Raw genomic sequence first — 17369 nt, forward strand, 5'->3', positions numbered from 1 at the left:
TTACTGTTATTAAGAGAAACCTAAACTTTTTTTGTAGTTTCATAATGGACAACAGTTTGTCACTCGGTAATCTACATAGAACAACTGCTGGAACATGAATGTCAACTAGCATTTCATGAGTGCATAACTTTCAAGTACAAATGAAATATGAGTATACCATATTTCTATTTAATAACAATTTGTGGAATTTTGTTAACCCAGATCAAGTTTAGTTTTATAGAAATGATCACCAGATGTGCCGTGATGCATCTGAGGAAAAGTACTAGTAAGTTAATGTGGAATACGTTATAAATACAGGCATTGCCATCTACCTTTTACTCATAGTACACAGCAAACACATTAGCAGTGCAACACATCTGCTGGCTCTGGTGTGTGTAGGAAACCCCTTTGTCTGCATGGGGGTCCCAGAGACAGCGACTAGCCAGAATGAGGCCTTTTCCCTGCTGTCCCTCTGGACTGAGCTGGACCAGGGTCACGGTACAAACCAACCGATAGCGTGGAGGACACACGGTCCTCAGCAGAGCCCTCGCCTCTTCACTCAGTGCCTTCACCACGCTTCCACAGCAGGCAGCGCTCGAGGCAACTGCCTCCAACCGAGACCACAGGAGGTCCTGCAGGAGCTGACCGGCCAGGCCGCTGGGGAACCGCTCTGTGGGCTCGGCCGAACCTGCAGACACCTGCAGGTGTGAAGACGGGCTGTGGAAGTGTCTCGAAAATGTATAATGTTTCCTCTTTGTCCCTTTCTCATTTCTATACAAAAGAGGTGTGTCTCAATTTTGTAAAATTGGTTCCTCTTTCCAGTCTTACAAATGTATTACAGAGGAGTGTCTCAATAGTCTAAAATGTAGTTATCTCAGTCTTGTCCCCATCCACACAGGGGCCTGTGTAAATAGGTTCCTTTGGTCTGTATAAAGGGGAACACATACAACAAGGTGGATTCTGCTGTCTGCTTTGTTCCTTCTGTATGAGTGCATATCAGTGAAATAAGCAGAGGCAGTTAAACCTCCCCTGTTGTGAGCTTCAGGAGAAGCTCTGAGGGTGTTGGCCGAGCGGCTAGACTGCTGTTAAGATAAGGGATGTTCTGTTCAAAAGTGATAGGTGCTACGTTTGTGTGTGGCTTAATGAATGTGTTTCTCTGACCTGCTCGTTGACTATAACCGTCAGTTTCCTTGCCAGGACTTTACTCGCTCCGATCTTCTGTGCAACGCGTTCCTGAGAACACAAACTACCGTTTATTACAGGGATAAAGTACGACAACAGCGTTGTGATTTTAGGCATTAAGGTACGAAGGAGTGTAGTATGTTGCCAACTCTGAATGCCTGGATTCTGCACTTAAGCTGTAGTATACTGGTCATAACCCACCAAGACCTGAGGTGCCTTATGGCCATTATGTACCAGTTTCCTGTCATATGTATATGGAACAGATTCCATTATAAACCAGAGCACACTGCCACAAATGGAAAACATTCAAACACACTGCAAAAAGTCAATCAAATGCTTTAACAAAGCCCTTTATACATCAGCAGTAGTCAGTGTTTATAGAGACACCCAGCCTGAAGTCTAATAATGTAAACTACATGTAAAAATCTCCCCTGAAGTGTCAGAACCTAGGAAGAAACCTAGAGAGGAACCAGACTCTGAGGGTGGCCAGTTCTCTTCTGGCTGTGCCAAGTGGCCATTATAAGCATACATGACCCTTTAAATGGATAGTTTTCTTTAAAAACATATTTACCTTGAATTGTACATGCAAGCCCTTGGTTTCATAGCCCACAATAAGAAATAGTTTACTTCTGTCTCAGTCTGGAGTTTACTTCTTTACTTGTTTAATTCTGTCTCAGTCTGGAGTTTACTTCTTTACTTGTTTAATTCTGTCTCAGTTTGGAGTTTACTTCTTTACTTGTTTACTTCTCAGTCTGGAGTTTACTTCTTGTTTACTTCTGTCTCAGTATTTAGTATTTTCCTGGTAGCCAGAAAGAGCATTTTTGTTTTCACAATGCATTGTTACAGAGAAAATATTACATGAAAACAATGTCTGCCATCCACTCTTTGCTGTATGCGAAACTCAGTCTTTTAGGGTAGGCAGTTTGGGGGCTTATTATTTTATCGAAATGGGCCATTTTGTTTCATCTACCTAGAGGTAAACCCAGATGCTGTGTTTCTGTATGACCACTAGGAGGCAGCATGCTGTCATGTGAACAACTAAGGGGGTGTCAGTATTTCATTTCTGTCAGTGTTTTCATTGTTTAATTGTTTCAGTGGTATCAGTGTTTAACTGTGTCAATGTTTGCTGGGGCACACCATAGCAAACTGTTTTGCAAGTGGAAAAAGTAATTATGTTTATATTAAGACAAATTCAGGCAGCGCATTTCATGTTCAATGTATTCTACAGCAGAGTTATGGTTTAAACGTAGTGTAATTAATGGGAAAAATGCATGTGTTTTCAGGCCTCACCTTGAGTCCCCTGGAGAACTTCTGTGCAGCGAGGAGCCCCTGCATGCTGAAGAGCCCTGGGCGCAGGGCCTGGGTATTAGCCTGTCTAGGAGCTGCTGGTCTGAAGGACAGCCTACATGGCAACACAGGGTCTCCCAGTGGTACCTGAACAGACATTAAAACATCACACAATAACCAGTCGGTAGGACCCATTTGGTAATAACCAGTCAGTAGGACCCATTTGGTAATAACCAGTCAGTAGGACCCATTTGGTAATAACCATTCAGTAGGACCCATTTGGTAATGACCATTCAGTAGTACTCATTTGAACCCGAGACATATAATAGAAACACTAGGAAGAAATTCACCATTATGGACAGAAAAACACTCCAAATCGATGTTGCTAGGATCAAAGCATAACACAAAACAAAAACACTCAAAACTGATATTTTTGTATAACAATAGAAGGAGTCATAAAACATTTTGTCCTGTTGTAGTTGTAGGTTTGGGCTGTACCACCTTTTCTTGGCTCTCTTTTGTTGAAGTTGATGAACCTTTTCTACCTTGGCTGTGCTTTGCTGCTTCTTTAGATTTTTCCATTACTGAAAGTGATGTCAAATTACAATGTATATCAACTTATAATAATATAATCATAGCTGTAAACAACACACTTTCAAATATAAATAAATTTTTAAACCACTTAAATCAATCCAGAGTGACAGATTTAAACAAGTTATCTACTATGCAGAATGCATGCAAAACACCTCTGACCTAGCTATGCAAGTAGAAAACCATATAAAAGAACTAACCCACTATGGTTGATTTGAAGGTTCTGTAGAATAATTGGTTCCGCTGAGAGGTTCTGCTCTTACCAGGCTAAGGCCGGCTCGGATGTGACAATGTTTGGTCTGGAACGTTCCAGTAATAATAGTTTCCTCCCTGTTTTCGTGTGTTCTGTGGGGTTGCCTACGTTACTCAGCCTAGCTCAACCTGCACCCGTGCCAAACGACTGTTACGTTACACAGTATTTACAAGGCAGGTCTTTCACTGTACTATGCTCAGGGCTGCAGTCCAGTTAGCTGTGGACACTATGTAATAATGTGTCAATAGCTTTGCGTTGCCATCTGGTGGTGGATGTGGAGACTCAACTGTTCTGAATAAAATTGAAAGCAAAACCCTTTTTCTCCAAAGATTTCTATTCGAATGTGACCCGATGTCACCCGACTGTCTAAAACATTATTAATGCAGTTCAGTTACTTGTGATGCCAATAAAGTGCCCACCAGAATTATTGGCAGCCTTGGTAAAAATGAGAATAAAAAGGCGATGACAAAATTATGTTTATTGGCTTGATCTTGGACATTTAACCTTTTAATTCAGCTGAAATTGTTCAAACAAAAAATGTATTTATTAAATTATATTCTCCTCAAAAACCGATTATATTTATTGACACCCCTGTATGATCTACTTTGTTTACATTCCCCTTGCCAAGGTTACACAACCAAGTCTTGTTCTATATTGTTTAATGGGGTGGGTGAGACCATTCAACCACACAATCTCTCCACATCCTTTGGTGTACTTAGTCCTCGCTTGTGGCCTCTGCTTCAGCTCACCCCACAGCTTTTAAATGGGATGGGCATTGAAAAAGCTTGATACTGTGGTCAGTGATACATATTTGCCTGGATCTGGAGTGACAATGAAATTAAAACACCTGCCTCAGCCTTTTTTATTTGTATTCCAGATCATTTTTCTTTGTGTTACATTCCTTTTCACCGAGTCCCTGTCTGTGGTCAAAAGAGCGGACCCTAAAGCATAGGTGCCATTTGGAACGCATCCATAGAACGGGATGTGGCCTGGTTGGGGACGAGCCCAACTAAGCTTTTTCTCAATGCTTCAGGCCAACTTTGTTTGGAAAGTTGTAGCAACACTAAACATTTGTGTTAACAGTTTCCCAGTAGTTGGCATACATCATGATTTTAGATGCCTCTGGTTTGAAGTCTGTTAGATTTTTGTTTGCAGGGCTCATTGGCGTTTCTTTTTATTTGTGTGTGTTCATATGACAAGCTGAGGCTTTGATTGGGATGTACTGAACTCCACGGATAATTACTTCTCTTATAAATTTCGTGGACATGTCTGGGCCAATGTTCCAGCTCTATTTGTTCTGTTTATGTGGTCTTGGTCACCTTCCAGGCTGACTACATTGAAAATACCAGTGGTTGCATATAACATGATTTGACTGCACCAGCCAGGCACAATATTTTATTACCATATTAGAAACAGGTGACCAATGTGTTTAGAACAGTAAACAATACAATTTTCAATAATATTACAGCTATTTTTGACAATAATATTTGTTTCTTTAGTGTAGAATACTGGGATCATTGTGAACTTGCATGCACTGGTTCAGTTCTAATCTAATTGTATTAAAGCGCCTGTTGCTGGAGTAGCCTGACTTGGTGAAACTAATGTAGCCAGGTGAGAGTTCAATGTGTAGGGAATTATGGACCATTTGGAACAATAATAAACTAAAGTCTCTTCTGCTAGCTACACAACAGTCAATCATCGCTACTTTCTGAGCAGTCATGTCTCAATAACACAAATTGATACTTCAGATCTTAAATGATGTGGTACATTCTATAGGAAACATTTGTATTATATGTAACAAATCCAATTTATTGTGCTAGCGATCTTGGACTGTTGCTTCAAGCTACTACAAAAGTACTGATACCAATTGCCAGAATCCACAACATCACAAGAAATATTAAATGCTCATAAGTTAAGTAACAAAAACAAACTACTTTTGATTCCTCCGATTACAGTGACCAGAGGTTTGCACTGTAACCTTCATACAAAAAGCAGTTTCATGTCAATGTAACTTTTGAACATTCATTGACAAATTATCAAGATAATGGTCACACACAGGAAACAGATTCACTGAAAAGCTACTGCACATTAAATGGGGATACAATTGACAAATGTTTCATGTTCTGTAAAATATCTAGCACCGCGAATTCTAGATAAGCCAGCTGATATGACAGACTGATTTTCACATTCCAAGTTTTGACATTGTACAATTAATTCACAGCAATGTTATAAATCTAAAGTGAATGTCAAACTGGGCAAAAAAAAGTATGTTAATTAAGATCCTACTTTAATTCTTTGTTTGATCAAAACACCCACATTGATTGGAGGCTTTCTCTCTGTTCTTTTTTATCTGTATATATACTCAGAAACATTGAGGATGTCTGAAACCCTAAAGCTTAATCAGCCATAAACAATTTGGTCATGGGATTGGATAAAATAACAAACTGGGAATTTTAGAAGTAGTTTCAGTTACAGAATTCCATCGTAGCTCCTCCTACTTAATCTTCTCCAATAAAGAGCGCACTTCCGCGGGACAGTAGCCATAAGGACCCTTCTTTCCCTGACAAGAGAGAACTGGTGATTAGACAGGTGTTGCAGGGCATCTACTCAGGACAGTTCAACGTTCTGTTCATTGTCAGTGGCCCTAGTTGGCATCATACCTCTCACTAGCAATGTCAACATTAATTGTGAATGATTGTAATTAAAAGTAACTTCAGGATGTTATAGATATGTCTCATGCGCTTCCTCCTTCCTGTGTAACGGCATGTAAGGACCTTCAGCTGTGTTCCTAATATCCTTTCCACTAATTCCAGAGACACTCCTTGGTCAGGATGTGTGTGTGGAAGACAGGAAACAAAGAATGCTTTTGCAGGATTCAAAAAATTCCAGACAAGAGGTTATGTCACATGAACCATCCCGTGAAAAACAAATACAAACTTGAAAGATCAAGTCCGTTTGTAGGATGCTACACACAAGGATTACATCGTTTATTAATATATCAAGCACTCTTGTCACAAGTGACTCACAGAGGAAGTTAGGTTTATTTGTCCTGCTCTATATGTTTTTTTCCAGATATTTAACCAGGCATGTTGAGAAACAATTCTTATTTACATCAACGAACTGGGAGAGTTAGAGAATTAGGATTAAAGGTACAGAAAGTCATACAATCCTGTTTCCAAAAAAGTTGTGAAGTTGCAGTAAATGCAAATAAAAACAGAATGCAATGATGTGGATGCAGTGAAATACTATGTTTTTTTTTCCAGTGTTCCTGATTTCATGCAGTGATTTCCACTAAAAAATCTTGTCTGTTTTTAATGCAGTGCGTCTGAGGGCCCAAAGATCACAGACATCCAATATTGTATCTCAGCCTTGTCCCTTGCAGACACAGATTTCCCCAGATTCTCTGAAACGTTTAATGATATTAGGTACCGTAGATAATATCTCCAAACTCTTCGCAATTTTACGTTGAGAAACGTTATTCTTAAATTGTTGCACTATTTGCCCATGCAGTCTTTCACAGAGTGGTGAACCCCTCCCCATATTTACTTCTGAAAGACTCATCCTCTCTGGGATGCTCTTTTTATACCCAATCATGATACTGACCTGTTGCCAGTTGACCTAATTTGTTGTGTGATATTCCACCAAGTTTGTTTTTAGCATTACACACATTTTCCAGTTTTTTGTTGCATCTGTCCCACCTTTTTTTAAACATGTTTTTTGCATAAAATTCACATTTCCAAAAAACAACTATATTTCTCAGTTTCAACATCTGATTTGTTGTCTTTGTATAATTTGATTTTGAATATAGTGTTTATATGATTTGTTTTTATTAACATTTTACACAGCCTCCCAACTTTTTGGGAATCAGGGTTGTAGTATAATGACAAAATGATTTCAATTGTTAAGGTATTATGGGAAATGTATGCTTAACTGGTTAGAAAATAGACAGTGGGAAAGAAATGAGAGAGTATGCTGTAGTTCTGGGTCTGTAACTGTCCAAATGTCCTTTCACACATCTGTGTCCTCCTAATGAGAAATGACAGAAATTTGTTCAAATTTGAAATGAAATCCATCAAAAATGAAATACCTAAAGGGATTTTGATTTAATTGTCTGTTTAGTTTCTCTGTTTGGAACTGGCCTCATAACAGGGAATGACCAGTTAAATCTCTGACCCTGTAGTTCTGTCATGACACATTACAGTATGACTAGGAGTACAAACAAATACTTACAAAACAATGTCTGAACATAACTCACTGTAATTTCCTCTGGTTAATAGTGTCTGTCGTGGGCACCAGAGATAGCATCTTAGAACGCCAGAACATCCTACAGGCCACACATTCACAGATCTTTCCCTCGTCTGTCCGTGAATTCAAACCAGAGACCTCATGGTTACTAGTCTGAAGCTCTAACCACCAGACTGTATGACACGCTGAGGTAAACCAAGATGCATTTCTATTACGCCTACCTCTCATATGCACTCCATCCGTTTGTCTTAAGGAGCAAAGTGCTACATCTGCACTGTCAGGTCTTTAAACTAGCTCAATCCACATTTAGTTACTGTTAGCGTAACTCTTAACCCGCTAACTACCTTATAAATGACCTTTCCTGCTTGCAGCACATACAGCCTCTCAGGAACAGCACCATATTTAGTCGTTGTGCGGTCACTCATTTCGTCCACGACGACGGGGCACAGGGGGTCTTCTTCAACCAGGACCCGTGCTGCTGCTAGGCGATCACCCAGGTTTTGGTGTTTTTTAATGTCGATGTTGTTGGCAAAAACCCACCCATCTGCAGTAAGACAAAATCAATGTGTAATTGTAGTGGCCTTAAAGGGCAGTACACGTGATTATGGCATTGTGAGACCATCTGAAACTACAGAAATAATATTAAACAAATAGAAAATATAATTGATGCTGCTATATGCAGTTATTTGTCTTATTAAACAAGATAAATGCACACATACTTTGCTTTTTAGGTAATTATCCCTCTTCTTCCTATGGAGTACATCCTTATTCTCATAGCCACCTCACCTGTTGAATGCGCCTCAGCGATGTACACCACCAGGAAATCTGCCGCATAACTGAAGTCCTTGACGAGTTGCTTGAACTCGTCAAGTTTGTACATGAACGGGGGTCAGGTACAACTTCCAAAACTCAACACCAGTGGTCTGTTGTCTTACACACAGAACAGAATACACTTTCATTGCCTCGTATAGGCTATATAGTACATAAATATATGTTGAAACATGCAAAGGCCTATGCCAAACAATAAACTCACCTTTCAAATAGTTGTAGATACTAGTCGTCGTGCCGTCTAATGTAACTACTGGTGAGTCGGGAGCTTTGTTACCCACAAAAGCTTCTTGACCAAGATTAGTCCAAATGTACCCAATTACGGTTTTGATAAAATTCAGTGACATAAAAGTCGGTCCCCAATCTTCATATTTGAACTTTGGGTTCTGGGTCATAAATGACTTTCGACCCATGTTCAACAGAAGTTTCTTGGTCAAACTTGGTGAAATCCAATTTAGAAGAACGAGAAAAATGAATTGCATGCACGCAACGCAAACAAAACATGGTGTCGACAGATAAATGAACAATTTCCATATTAGTATCATAATAGCTATAACAATCGCACGACTGTTTTATGGGCTTAAGAGTGGAACGTTAACGAAAACAACACACCCGCATGGATGTCACGTGGACTCTAGGCCAAAGTAAAAACCATAGAGAAGGATAGATGAAACAGCTTGGATTGAGAATGACAGAGTTCGTTGGACCTCAGAATTGTAATCTCGCGTTGCTTGAGCTAGGGAAACAACGCAATGTCCCAATAAGATATCTGGTAATAAAACGGTGGAAGCCTTCAATGTCGCTATACATGCTACATGCTCAAATAGCTTTTTGGCCACTAGAGGCCTCTATCAATGCAGCCTTTATTATGGGCATCCCCATTGAGGGCATCACCATAAAGTATGCAAATGGCCAGGATTTCCAACTTCATTGCCTTATCAGATTAAGTCATGTCCAACCAGGTCATCAGGAGAGATAAGGCAATGATTAAAAGTGGACATTACCCCACTGGTATTAGACTATTTTCTTGTCCATGGCTAATTTGAGGTCAAACACACTTCTTGTGTTGTTGCCAAAAAATATTGTTTTTTGTGTCCTAAAGAGCCTGGTTCTGATGAAAGTTTGCGCTTACATTTGTGGTTGGGTGACAACAGAGGCTTTTTTCTGGTAAAACTTCTAAATAACTTGTTGGCTTGAGGCTGGAGTCTAATCGTAGTTTTGGAAACTTGGTAACCCCAAGAAGCAATCAACATGTGGGTGTACAGGGATTTCCCCTCTATCCATGTCTATGTTCTAAACTTTTACACAGAATATTTAGGTAATTTGGTAGTGATGTACGATGATGTAATATTTTTTGCCTAACATTCTTTATATCCTTCTGCTTAAGCCCATCCAGGTTTCTTTGTTCAGTGTTGAATAATTTAGCAGAGTGTATTTGCCATACATTCATGAATTAACCCAACTGAAGTAGCCATCTCCCGCAAGGAAAGAGGTTGATTCCTGTAGTTCGTTAATGGTGAGGACCAGAATTCCTCAAAAGTCCTCACAGATTTAATGAATCAAGTAATATTTTCAAAAGTACTCATTTCTGAAAAGGGAATGCATCAAAAGTTCCCCTGGTGTTATTTTACATCTAGGGAAGTCCCGCAAGGACAGTAAAACCTTACAGTTCAGATTAGATTAGTTTTGGGGGAAAATCTATAATTCAGGTTAGCGTGAGAATTGGAGTTTGTTAGGCATTAGCCATTAGATTTGGGGTTAGATCGAGTTTAGGCATATAGGTTTAGTTAATGATATTAAGGTTAATAAAGTAAATGAGGTTAATTAGGGTTAGGGTGAGGGTAAATGTTAGGCTTTGGGAATAGGGAGTATGGATATCTGGGTCAGGGTTTGGACCTAGGTCCCCACAAGGATAGAAAAACGGAGATGCGTGTGTGCACGCGCGCATGTGTGTGTGTGTGGAGACCAGATATTATATCCTCCACTAGATGTCAGCATGAGCCATGGGCCTATTTTTCTGATCTTACGGTGAATAAGCCTTGAAGGAGTACCATCACTACAATTTTAACAGTTACAGAAATTAATTACAGAAGCGTTCTGTAGCTTCGCTGCTTGGACCCCTAATGACAATGCATCTGTTTGGATTTATATTGAATGGCCTTTAACCTAAATTAATCATGTCATTCTACTGTGATTATTACATATAAATCCCTGCTGGCCTTTATTGGGATTTAGGCCTACATTTATTTCACTGGCCACATTCCTAAATTTGTTTTGTTAAAAATATGGATCAGATGGTCTAGTATATTGCCTTTACGTTCTTTGTTAACTCTCAGTTCACATGGGTTAACAAAGAAAACACGTGGTAAAATTGACATAGGGGCACACCATAAATAGGGAATATAATTCATGAAATACAAATAGTCTATGCAATTGCATTACTGAATCAATTTCAAGGAAATTAAATAAAAATACAAGTACAACAATTGCAAAGTAAAAAACGTATTTTATAAAAAAAAAAATTAAAAAAAAGCTATAGACCAACTTTGCAAATCAAGCTAAACACGTATTTGAACGAGTAAAACATTTTCTCTGTGCTAACATTTCAACAACATCAGTGTGTGATGACACACTTTTGACTAAATATTATATTGGCCTGCATTTGGTCACCTAGGCCTTGTATAGATGTGGTCTATGCTTCTGTGATTTTGTATAATGTGTGAGTGAAAACAAAGGAAACTTCAGTTACAGTCAGTTACGGGGAATTTAAAATGGGTGCCATTTCCATCGCGATGAGTAGGTGTGTGCGTGTGCGTATTTGAGTTTCCTGTGTGTGTGTGTGTGTGTGTGTCTGTTTGTCTGCGTGTGGGTTTGTGTGGTATGTGTGTCAGCTCAGTTTTTTTAATTAACCGATGCTTTAACAATTTATTTTTATTTCAAAATGTATTTTATAAGACGATATCAGAATTATCTCAGACCTACACCACCTGTATTAAATATTATGTAGATCTAGATAGCATAGAACAATCTCATCCGTCTACCTAATTTTTGTTGCAAAATATTCCTTGATTTGGCTTTATCCTATATAATGTATAACCCCCAATTTCCTAATCAATTCTTATAAATGCCTGTAGTTAATAAACCGTATACCATGCTCCTAACCACAGTTCCTAAAAAAAAGATTTGGCACCTGTCTATGTGCCGTCAACTTCTCAGCTCTGCCCATCAGTTTGCTCACCCGTTCACGACTCTCCGATCGATATCTGCATATCCTCCCCTTGTTCCCGGAACGTGCGTTGATTGGTGCAAATGACTCAAATACTGCAGAGTCAGTGGATCCACCAGATGTCAGTCAAAGGGAATGTTTTGGATGCTGAGAATTGATATTTTAGAAAAGTCTTAACATGTTTAGGTTGGAAGTAGAGAGGATGCTGTTGGTTAAAGCGCGCTTTTCTCCGCATTTGGCCGAAGATGCTGAAGTAGGCCTACACGGAGTCGGACCATAAACTAGCCTACATAATATGACACATATTATTCTTGGCTTTGTCAGCTCTAATAAGGTAGGTGACCTCAACAGAACAAATACTTGTTTTCTTGTCATTGTATATTCTTAATATCATCACGTGTTATTAGGCAGTTCGAAAGACTGCAATACGTATGTAAAAAAATATGTATCATTTCGGAAGATGGTTTGAGTATTCAAATATTTTAAAAGCGATGCGTCTTCTCTCCCGAACACAGGTAAATGTGAACGCAGAGAATGCACTCTGGGAACACCGACATTCCGATGCAGAAATCCTCAGCACTCTTCGGAATGGTCAGTCACCGCCAAACCACTGCGTTTTCAGACTTCACCCTTTCCATGTACAGTAAATCGGACTTCTGCGCGAGACGCATCGGGAACGATGTTTTTGGAACCCAGACCTGCCGGAGTCCACTTAACAACAACCCCAGTCACTGTCCGAGTCCGAAACGTCTCGCTGTGCCGGAGGAGCGCTATGGATTTCAAGAGAAAGGCCATCTGACAGCCAAAGCTACACGCGCGTGCTTCTCTCTTTCCCCGGAACAAGGTACGGTTTTGTCTTAGATTCTACGTGCTCGTTGACACCGCTCTGTAGGTACCACATAATGCATTTATCAAATGGCTGTCAGTTAAACTCATGCTTTTATTATAAATTGTATCATGTTGATAGGCTACTGGGAAAGCAGGGAAACAATCACACGGTATAATGTTCGCTTTATGATAACTGAGATTTGTTTGTTATAACGTATCAATTCCTGTCATTCCGTATGGCCCTCAGATTTCCATCCGTTTACTCAGAAATTGGTAGAGTTTTTAGCTGGCAACATATGGTCTTAAGAGCCGTGTCTCTTCCTCTTTGATCCGGCTGTAGTGTGTTTTGACAGATCCATGTTTGTAGATAGCACCCACATTAATAAACCACGGAGGACAATGATGTATAGGCCTGCAGGCTTGCCAATTCCATAAAGAGCACCACAACCGAAATCCCCTGAGCCACACAGCGCAGCCATCTGAATGGAATAAAGTGATACATGTGGAGTAACAGCCAGAGAACGGAGCACTTTGACTTCGGCACTATGAATTGTCAACAGATGTAACTGCCATCATTAGGAGAAAGTGCCAAGTTCTGTATATGGACGGACTGAGGCGGACAAATGAGGACATATCTCTGGAGTTTATGAGCAGATGACATTTATTGAGCTGTTAACGTAATTGGATAGGTACAAACCAACTTTATTAGGAACATTTTATTAGAAAATTGGTTTGTTTATTAACACAAGTTATCAGCATATTTAAAAGTACATTTTACAAGTAAATATGTGGAGAAATTGATTGTCAGAGTAAATGTCCTACCTCAACTCCATGCTGTATATTATCAATAAAATGTTAGTATTATAATAAATGTTTCCTATCGCATATAGTCCGATTTGTGTGAGATCTGAACGTCTTGCGTATGTCAAATGCCTTGGCTTCAGTTGGATGAGCTAACATGACTGTCAGGAGCTGTGCCGACGTTTTGGACCATGCCGTTACTTACCTACATATGCCTGGTTAAAATCTACTGTAAATCATACATGTACACTGCATTTACATCTTCTACATGTCGTGCTTTGAAGAAAACACAACAAAAAATTATGAATTCAATATTATGTACCTGTATCTGTAAAATTAAACAATGCTTAGATTTTCTGATTTTATCGTCATCGAGTGGAGGGACTAGGCCAACTCTTCAGACATTGTCTGATTGATTGATAAAACCATAAAGTCTGGTCGACTCACAAGATCAATCACAGTTCACCAAAAAACACGGAATTACTTCAAAGTCAGCTTACATTTTTCATACAAAAAAAACATTAGCATTGACATTTTCTTTTTCATGAAGTAATGGTTGACAAAATTAACAATAATATATATTTATCCTCCATGTCAGCTTTATTTGAAATGTATGAGTGATGCATGTCTGATATTTCCAGTTTAAATATATTTTTGCTGTGTGAAAGCGAACTGAGAACAGCTTTACATTTTGTTAAGAGATGCTGATATTGTGTTGTTGTACAGGAGGAAGCAGAGTGAAAATAAATACCTCGCGGTCATAAACTATGACCATACAAAGCACACTTTTATATTAGCAATAGTTATTTCACATGAAAACGCTCGAAGGATTTGATAATTGTTTTTCCAGGCCTAAGGCAAATCATTGCACTGTATTTCTCAGAATGTGTTTTTAACATTTCTGGGTAGAGCTGGTTTTCCTGAGCTGAGTGACATTGTGCTCTCATCGTCTGGGAGCAGTGTCATTGCATTGTCTTTACAAGGCATTTGAACTGGCTTTTTATGTTGTAGATGTCAGAACGCCAGCAATGTTCTGGATGAAAGTACGGTTTGTGTGGATGAATATTCAAGAAATACATTATCACTCTTTTTTATTCTGTTCATAAAGTAATTCAGATGAATATTCAATGTGGTGCTTTTAGAAACATTTGCGGAAGGCTAATATGACTAGGATTAAATCCTGCTTTGATATTATGTGTTCAAAGTAGGAAGCATTATGTTCCTGAGGAGAAAACTGTGTGCTTGCTTCTAAAGACGTTGCAGATATTAGAGTTTTAGAAATGAATGTTGAAATATTGTCAGTATTTGTAGCGGAGGTTGGCTCTGCCTGTGTTATATGTGTAGGACACGCTGCCCTGCTGAATGTACACCATCATGTTTCATCCCTTTTGACCACAGATTTGTGTGCCGCTTTTAGAATATTTTCTCATAAAAAATATTTATCTTTATAGGTCTACCTAATAAACTACAGAACTTTGTTTTGGGGATTTTTTTTTTAGTAGATTTATTTTGCCTGTACAGACTCCAGTTAGCCTCTTTCCTAGGGTTGGCTGTGGGGACTTCTGTCAGTATAGTACATTTAAATGATCTAAAGGGCTCATCAGACCTCATGTCAGCCTGCTCTTATTTCATACCGTTGTCTGTCTCTGAGTAAGGCTATATGGGCTTCAGTGGAACGTCACTTCAGATCTATGTCATGGATAGCCTGGACTCTACGGAGGAACCGCTCTCTGCGGGAACGTGAAACACCGGTTAAAATGTAAACATTTATCAATCAACTTTTCTCTGCTTTTATCAACACAATCACTATCTTGAGATTTGAAACATATAGCTAGTTAAGAAGAATATACTAACTGACAATTGTGACAATTTCTATTGATTTAGTTTTCAAAGAAAGTCTTCCCTCATCTGAGAGTGCTGAGACAGAAATGCGTCGCCAGGTTTTGCTTCAGGACACCTGGTTTCCCCTCTGATGTAGAGAGCAGGGTTCCCTTTGGGTTATGAATATCAGTCTCGACCATGTACTACTGAGCTATGAATATCAGTCTCCAGCATGTACTACTGAGCTATGAATATCAGTCTCCAGCATGTACTACTGAACTATGAATATCAGTCTCCAGCATGTACTACTGAACTATGAATATCAGTCTCGACCATGTACTACTGAACTATGAATATCAGTCTCGACCATGTACTACTGAACTATGAATATCAGTCTTCATCATGTACTATTGAGCTATGAATATCAGTCTCCACCAAGTACTACTGAGCTAGGAATATCAGTCTTCATCATGTACTACTGAGCTAGGAATATCAGTCTCCACCAAGTACTACTGAGCTATGAATATCAGTCTTCATCATGTACTACTGAGCTAGGAATATCAGTCTCCACCAAGTACTACTGAGCTATGAATATCAGTCTCCACCAAGTACTACTGAGCTATGAATATCAGTCTTCATCATGTACTACTGAGCTAGGAATATCAGTCTCCACCAAGTACTACTGAGCTATGAATATCAGTCTCCACCAAGTACTACTGAGCTATGAATATCACTCTCCACCATGTATTACTGAGCTATGAATATCAGTCTCCACCAAGTACTACTACGCTATAAATATCAGTGTCTGTCAAGTACTAATGCACTGTTAATATCAGTGTCTATCAAGTACTACTGCATTATTAATATCAGTGTCTATCAAGTACTACTGCACTATAAATATCAGTATATATCAAGTACTACTACACTTAATATCAGTGTCTATCAAGTACTACTACACTATAAATATCAGTGTCTATCAAGTACTAAAGCACTATAAATATCAGTGTCTATCAAGTACTACTACACTATAAATATATGTGTCTGTCAAGTACTACTACACTATAAATGTCAGTGTCAATCAAGTACTACTACACTATTAATGTTAGTGTCTATCAAGTACTACTGCACTATTAATGTTAGTGTCTATCAAGTACTACTACACTATAAATATCAGTGTCTATCAAGTACTAATGCACTATAAAAATCAGTGTCTATGAAGTATTACTACACTATAAATATCAGTGTCTATAAAGTACTAATGCACTATAAATATCAGTGTCTATCAAGTACTACTACACTATAAATATCAGTGTCTATCAAGTACTAATTAACTATAAATATCAATGTCTATCAAGTACTAATGCACTATAAATATCAGTGTCTATCAAGTACTAATGCACTATAAATATCAGTGTCTATCAAGTACTAATGCACTATAAATATCAGTGTCTATCAAGTATTACTACACTATAAATATCAGTGTCTATCAAGTACTACTACACTATAAATATCAATGTCTATGAAGTATTACTACACTATAAATATAAGTGCCTATCAAGTACTACTGCATTATGAATATCCATGCTTGGATAAGACCACATGCTAAATGACTAAAACATATATGGTTAGGGCATTAAGAAGCAGAATGGCTTGGCCAGAAGGGCACTAGAGGACACATATTGATCTTCAACTCTTCCAATCCCACTGGGGAGTTGTTGCAATCAGGCAAAGCTAGAATCACAAACTGAACATCACGTAAATGGGGTGGGCCAAAATGAATAAATAAAATAAACAAAAAGTTTACTCTGGTGAGGTGAATGTTGCTGGACATTCCATGTGGAATGGGACCATTTAGTGAGTGCAGCGTAGCCCTGGTAAAAAATACTGCACTGTAAAGGGAAGAGGCAGCCATTTGGGATACAGGCAATGAGCTTATTTGAGGAAAATGTTTGAATTAGAGCGGACTGCTGGAATCCCACGCTTTCTCAGATAAATGAAGCAGCCTGTCTGTTGATTCAGCTCATGAAAAGATGAGTAATCGACCTTGGAGTGAGTATGCACAGCAGCTAAAACACTCACACACACACACACACACACACACTGACACACACACACACATACACTGACACACGCACACACACTGACACACACACTGACACGCACACACACTGACACACACACACAGTATAGTTCCTTCTCCACTCAGCATAAAGTGGCACTGGTTCTCATGTTGAATTCCCTGTAACGCACTTAGTTTCCTGTGTTTTCCTAGCAGCCATTTGTGTTCTCTGAATGGGGAGCGCTAATCTGAGTGTTTATGAGAGAAAA

General features: G+C 38.9%; 3 protein-coding genes across 3 annotated transcripts in view; 1 reads left to right on the plus strand and 2 right to left on the minus strand.

The window, feature by feature from the left end:
• Positions 1-314: 314 nt before the first annotated feature.
• LOC117594803 (tctex1 domain-containing protein 1-like) lies at positions 315-3684 on the minus strand. Its single transcript, XM_034293829.1, has 5 exons — positions 3240-3684; positions 2950-3032; positions 2452-2595; positions 1141-1212; positions 315-677 (listed from the first exon to the last, which is right to left on the minus strand). The coding sequence occupies exons 2-5, from the start codon at positions 3028-3030 to the stop codon at positions 315-317; spliced, it is 660 nt and encodes a 219-aa protein (XP_034149720.1). The 5' UTR covers positions 3031-3032; positions 3240-3684.
• A 67-nt stretch (positions 3685-3751) lies between these two features.
• On the minus strand, positions 3752-9008 carry dio1 (iodothyronine deiodinase 1). The gene is made up of 4 exons (XM_034293924.1): positions 8571-9008; positions 8324-8467; positions 7882-8081; positions 3752-5852 (listed from the first exon to the last, which is right to left on the minus strand). The coding sequence occupies exons 1-4, from the start codon at positions 8908-8910 to the stop codon at positions 5787-5789; spliced, it is 750 nt and encodes a 249-aa protein (XP_034149815.1). The 5' UTR covers positions 8911-9008; the 3' UTR covers positions 3752-5786.
• Positions 9009-11783: 2775 nt separating this feature from the next.
• Positions 11784-17369, plus strand: part of LOC105006477 (zinc finger protein GLIS1) — a 100964-nt gene continuing 95378 nt past the window's right edge. The window contains exons 1-2 of the mRNA XM_029121515.2: positions 11784-11925; positions 12107-12435. Of these exons, the coding sequence (XP_028977348.2) occupies positions 12126-12435 (310 nt within the window). The 5' untranslated portion in view covers positions 11784-11925; positions 12107-12125. The remainder of the gene's footprint in view (positions 11926-12106; positions 12436-17369) is intronic.

This window comes from Esox lucius, chromosome 8 (assembly GCF_011004845.1).
Source record: "Esox lucius isolate fEsoLuc1 chromosome 8, fEsoLuc1.pri, whole genome shotgun sequence".
In the NCBI taxonomy this organism is placed as follows: domain Eukaryota; kingdom Metazoa; phylum Chordata; class Actinopteri; order Esociformes; family Esocidae; genus Esox; species Esox lucius.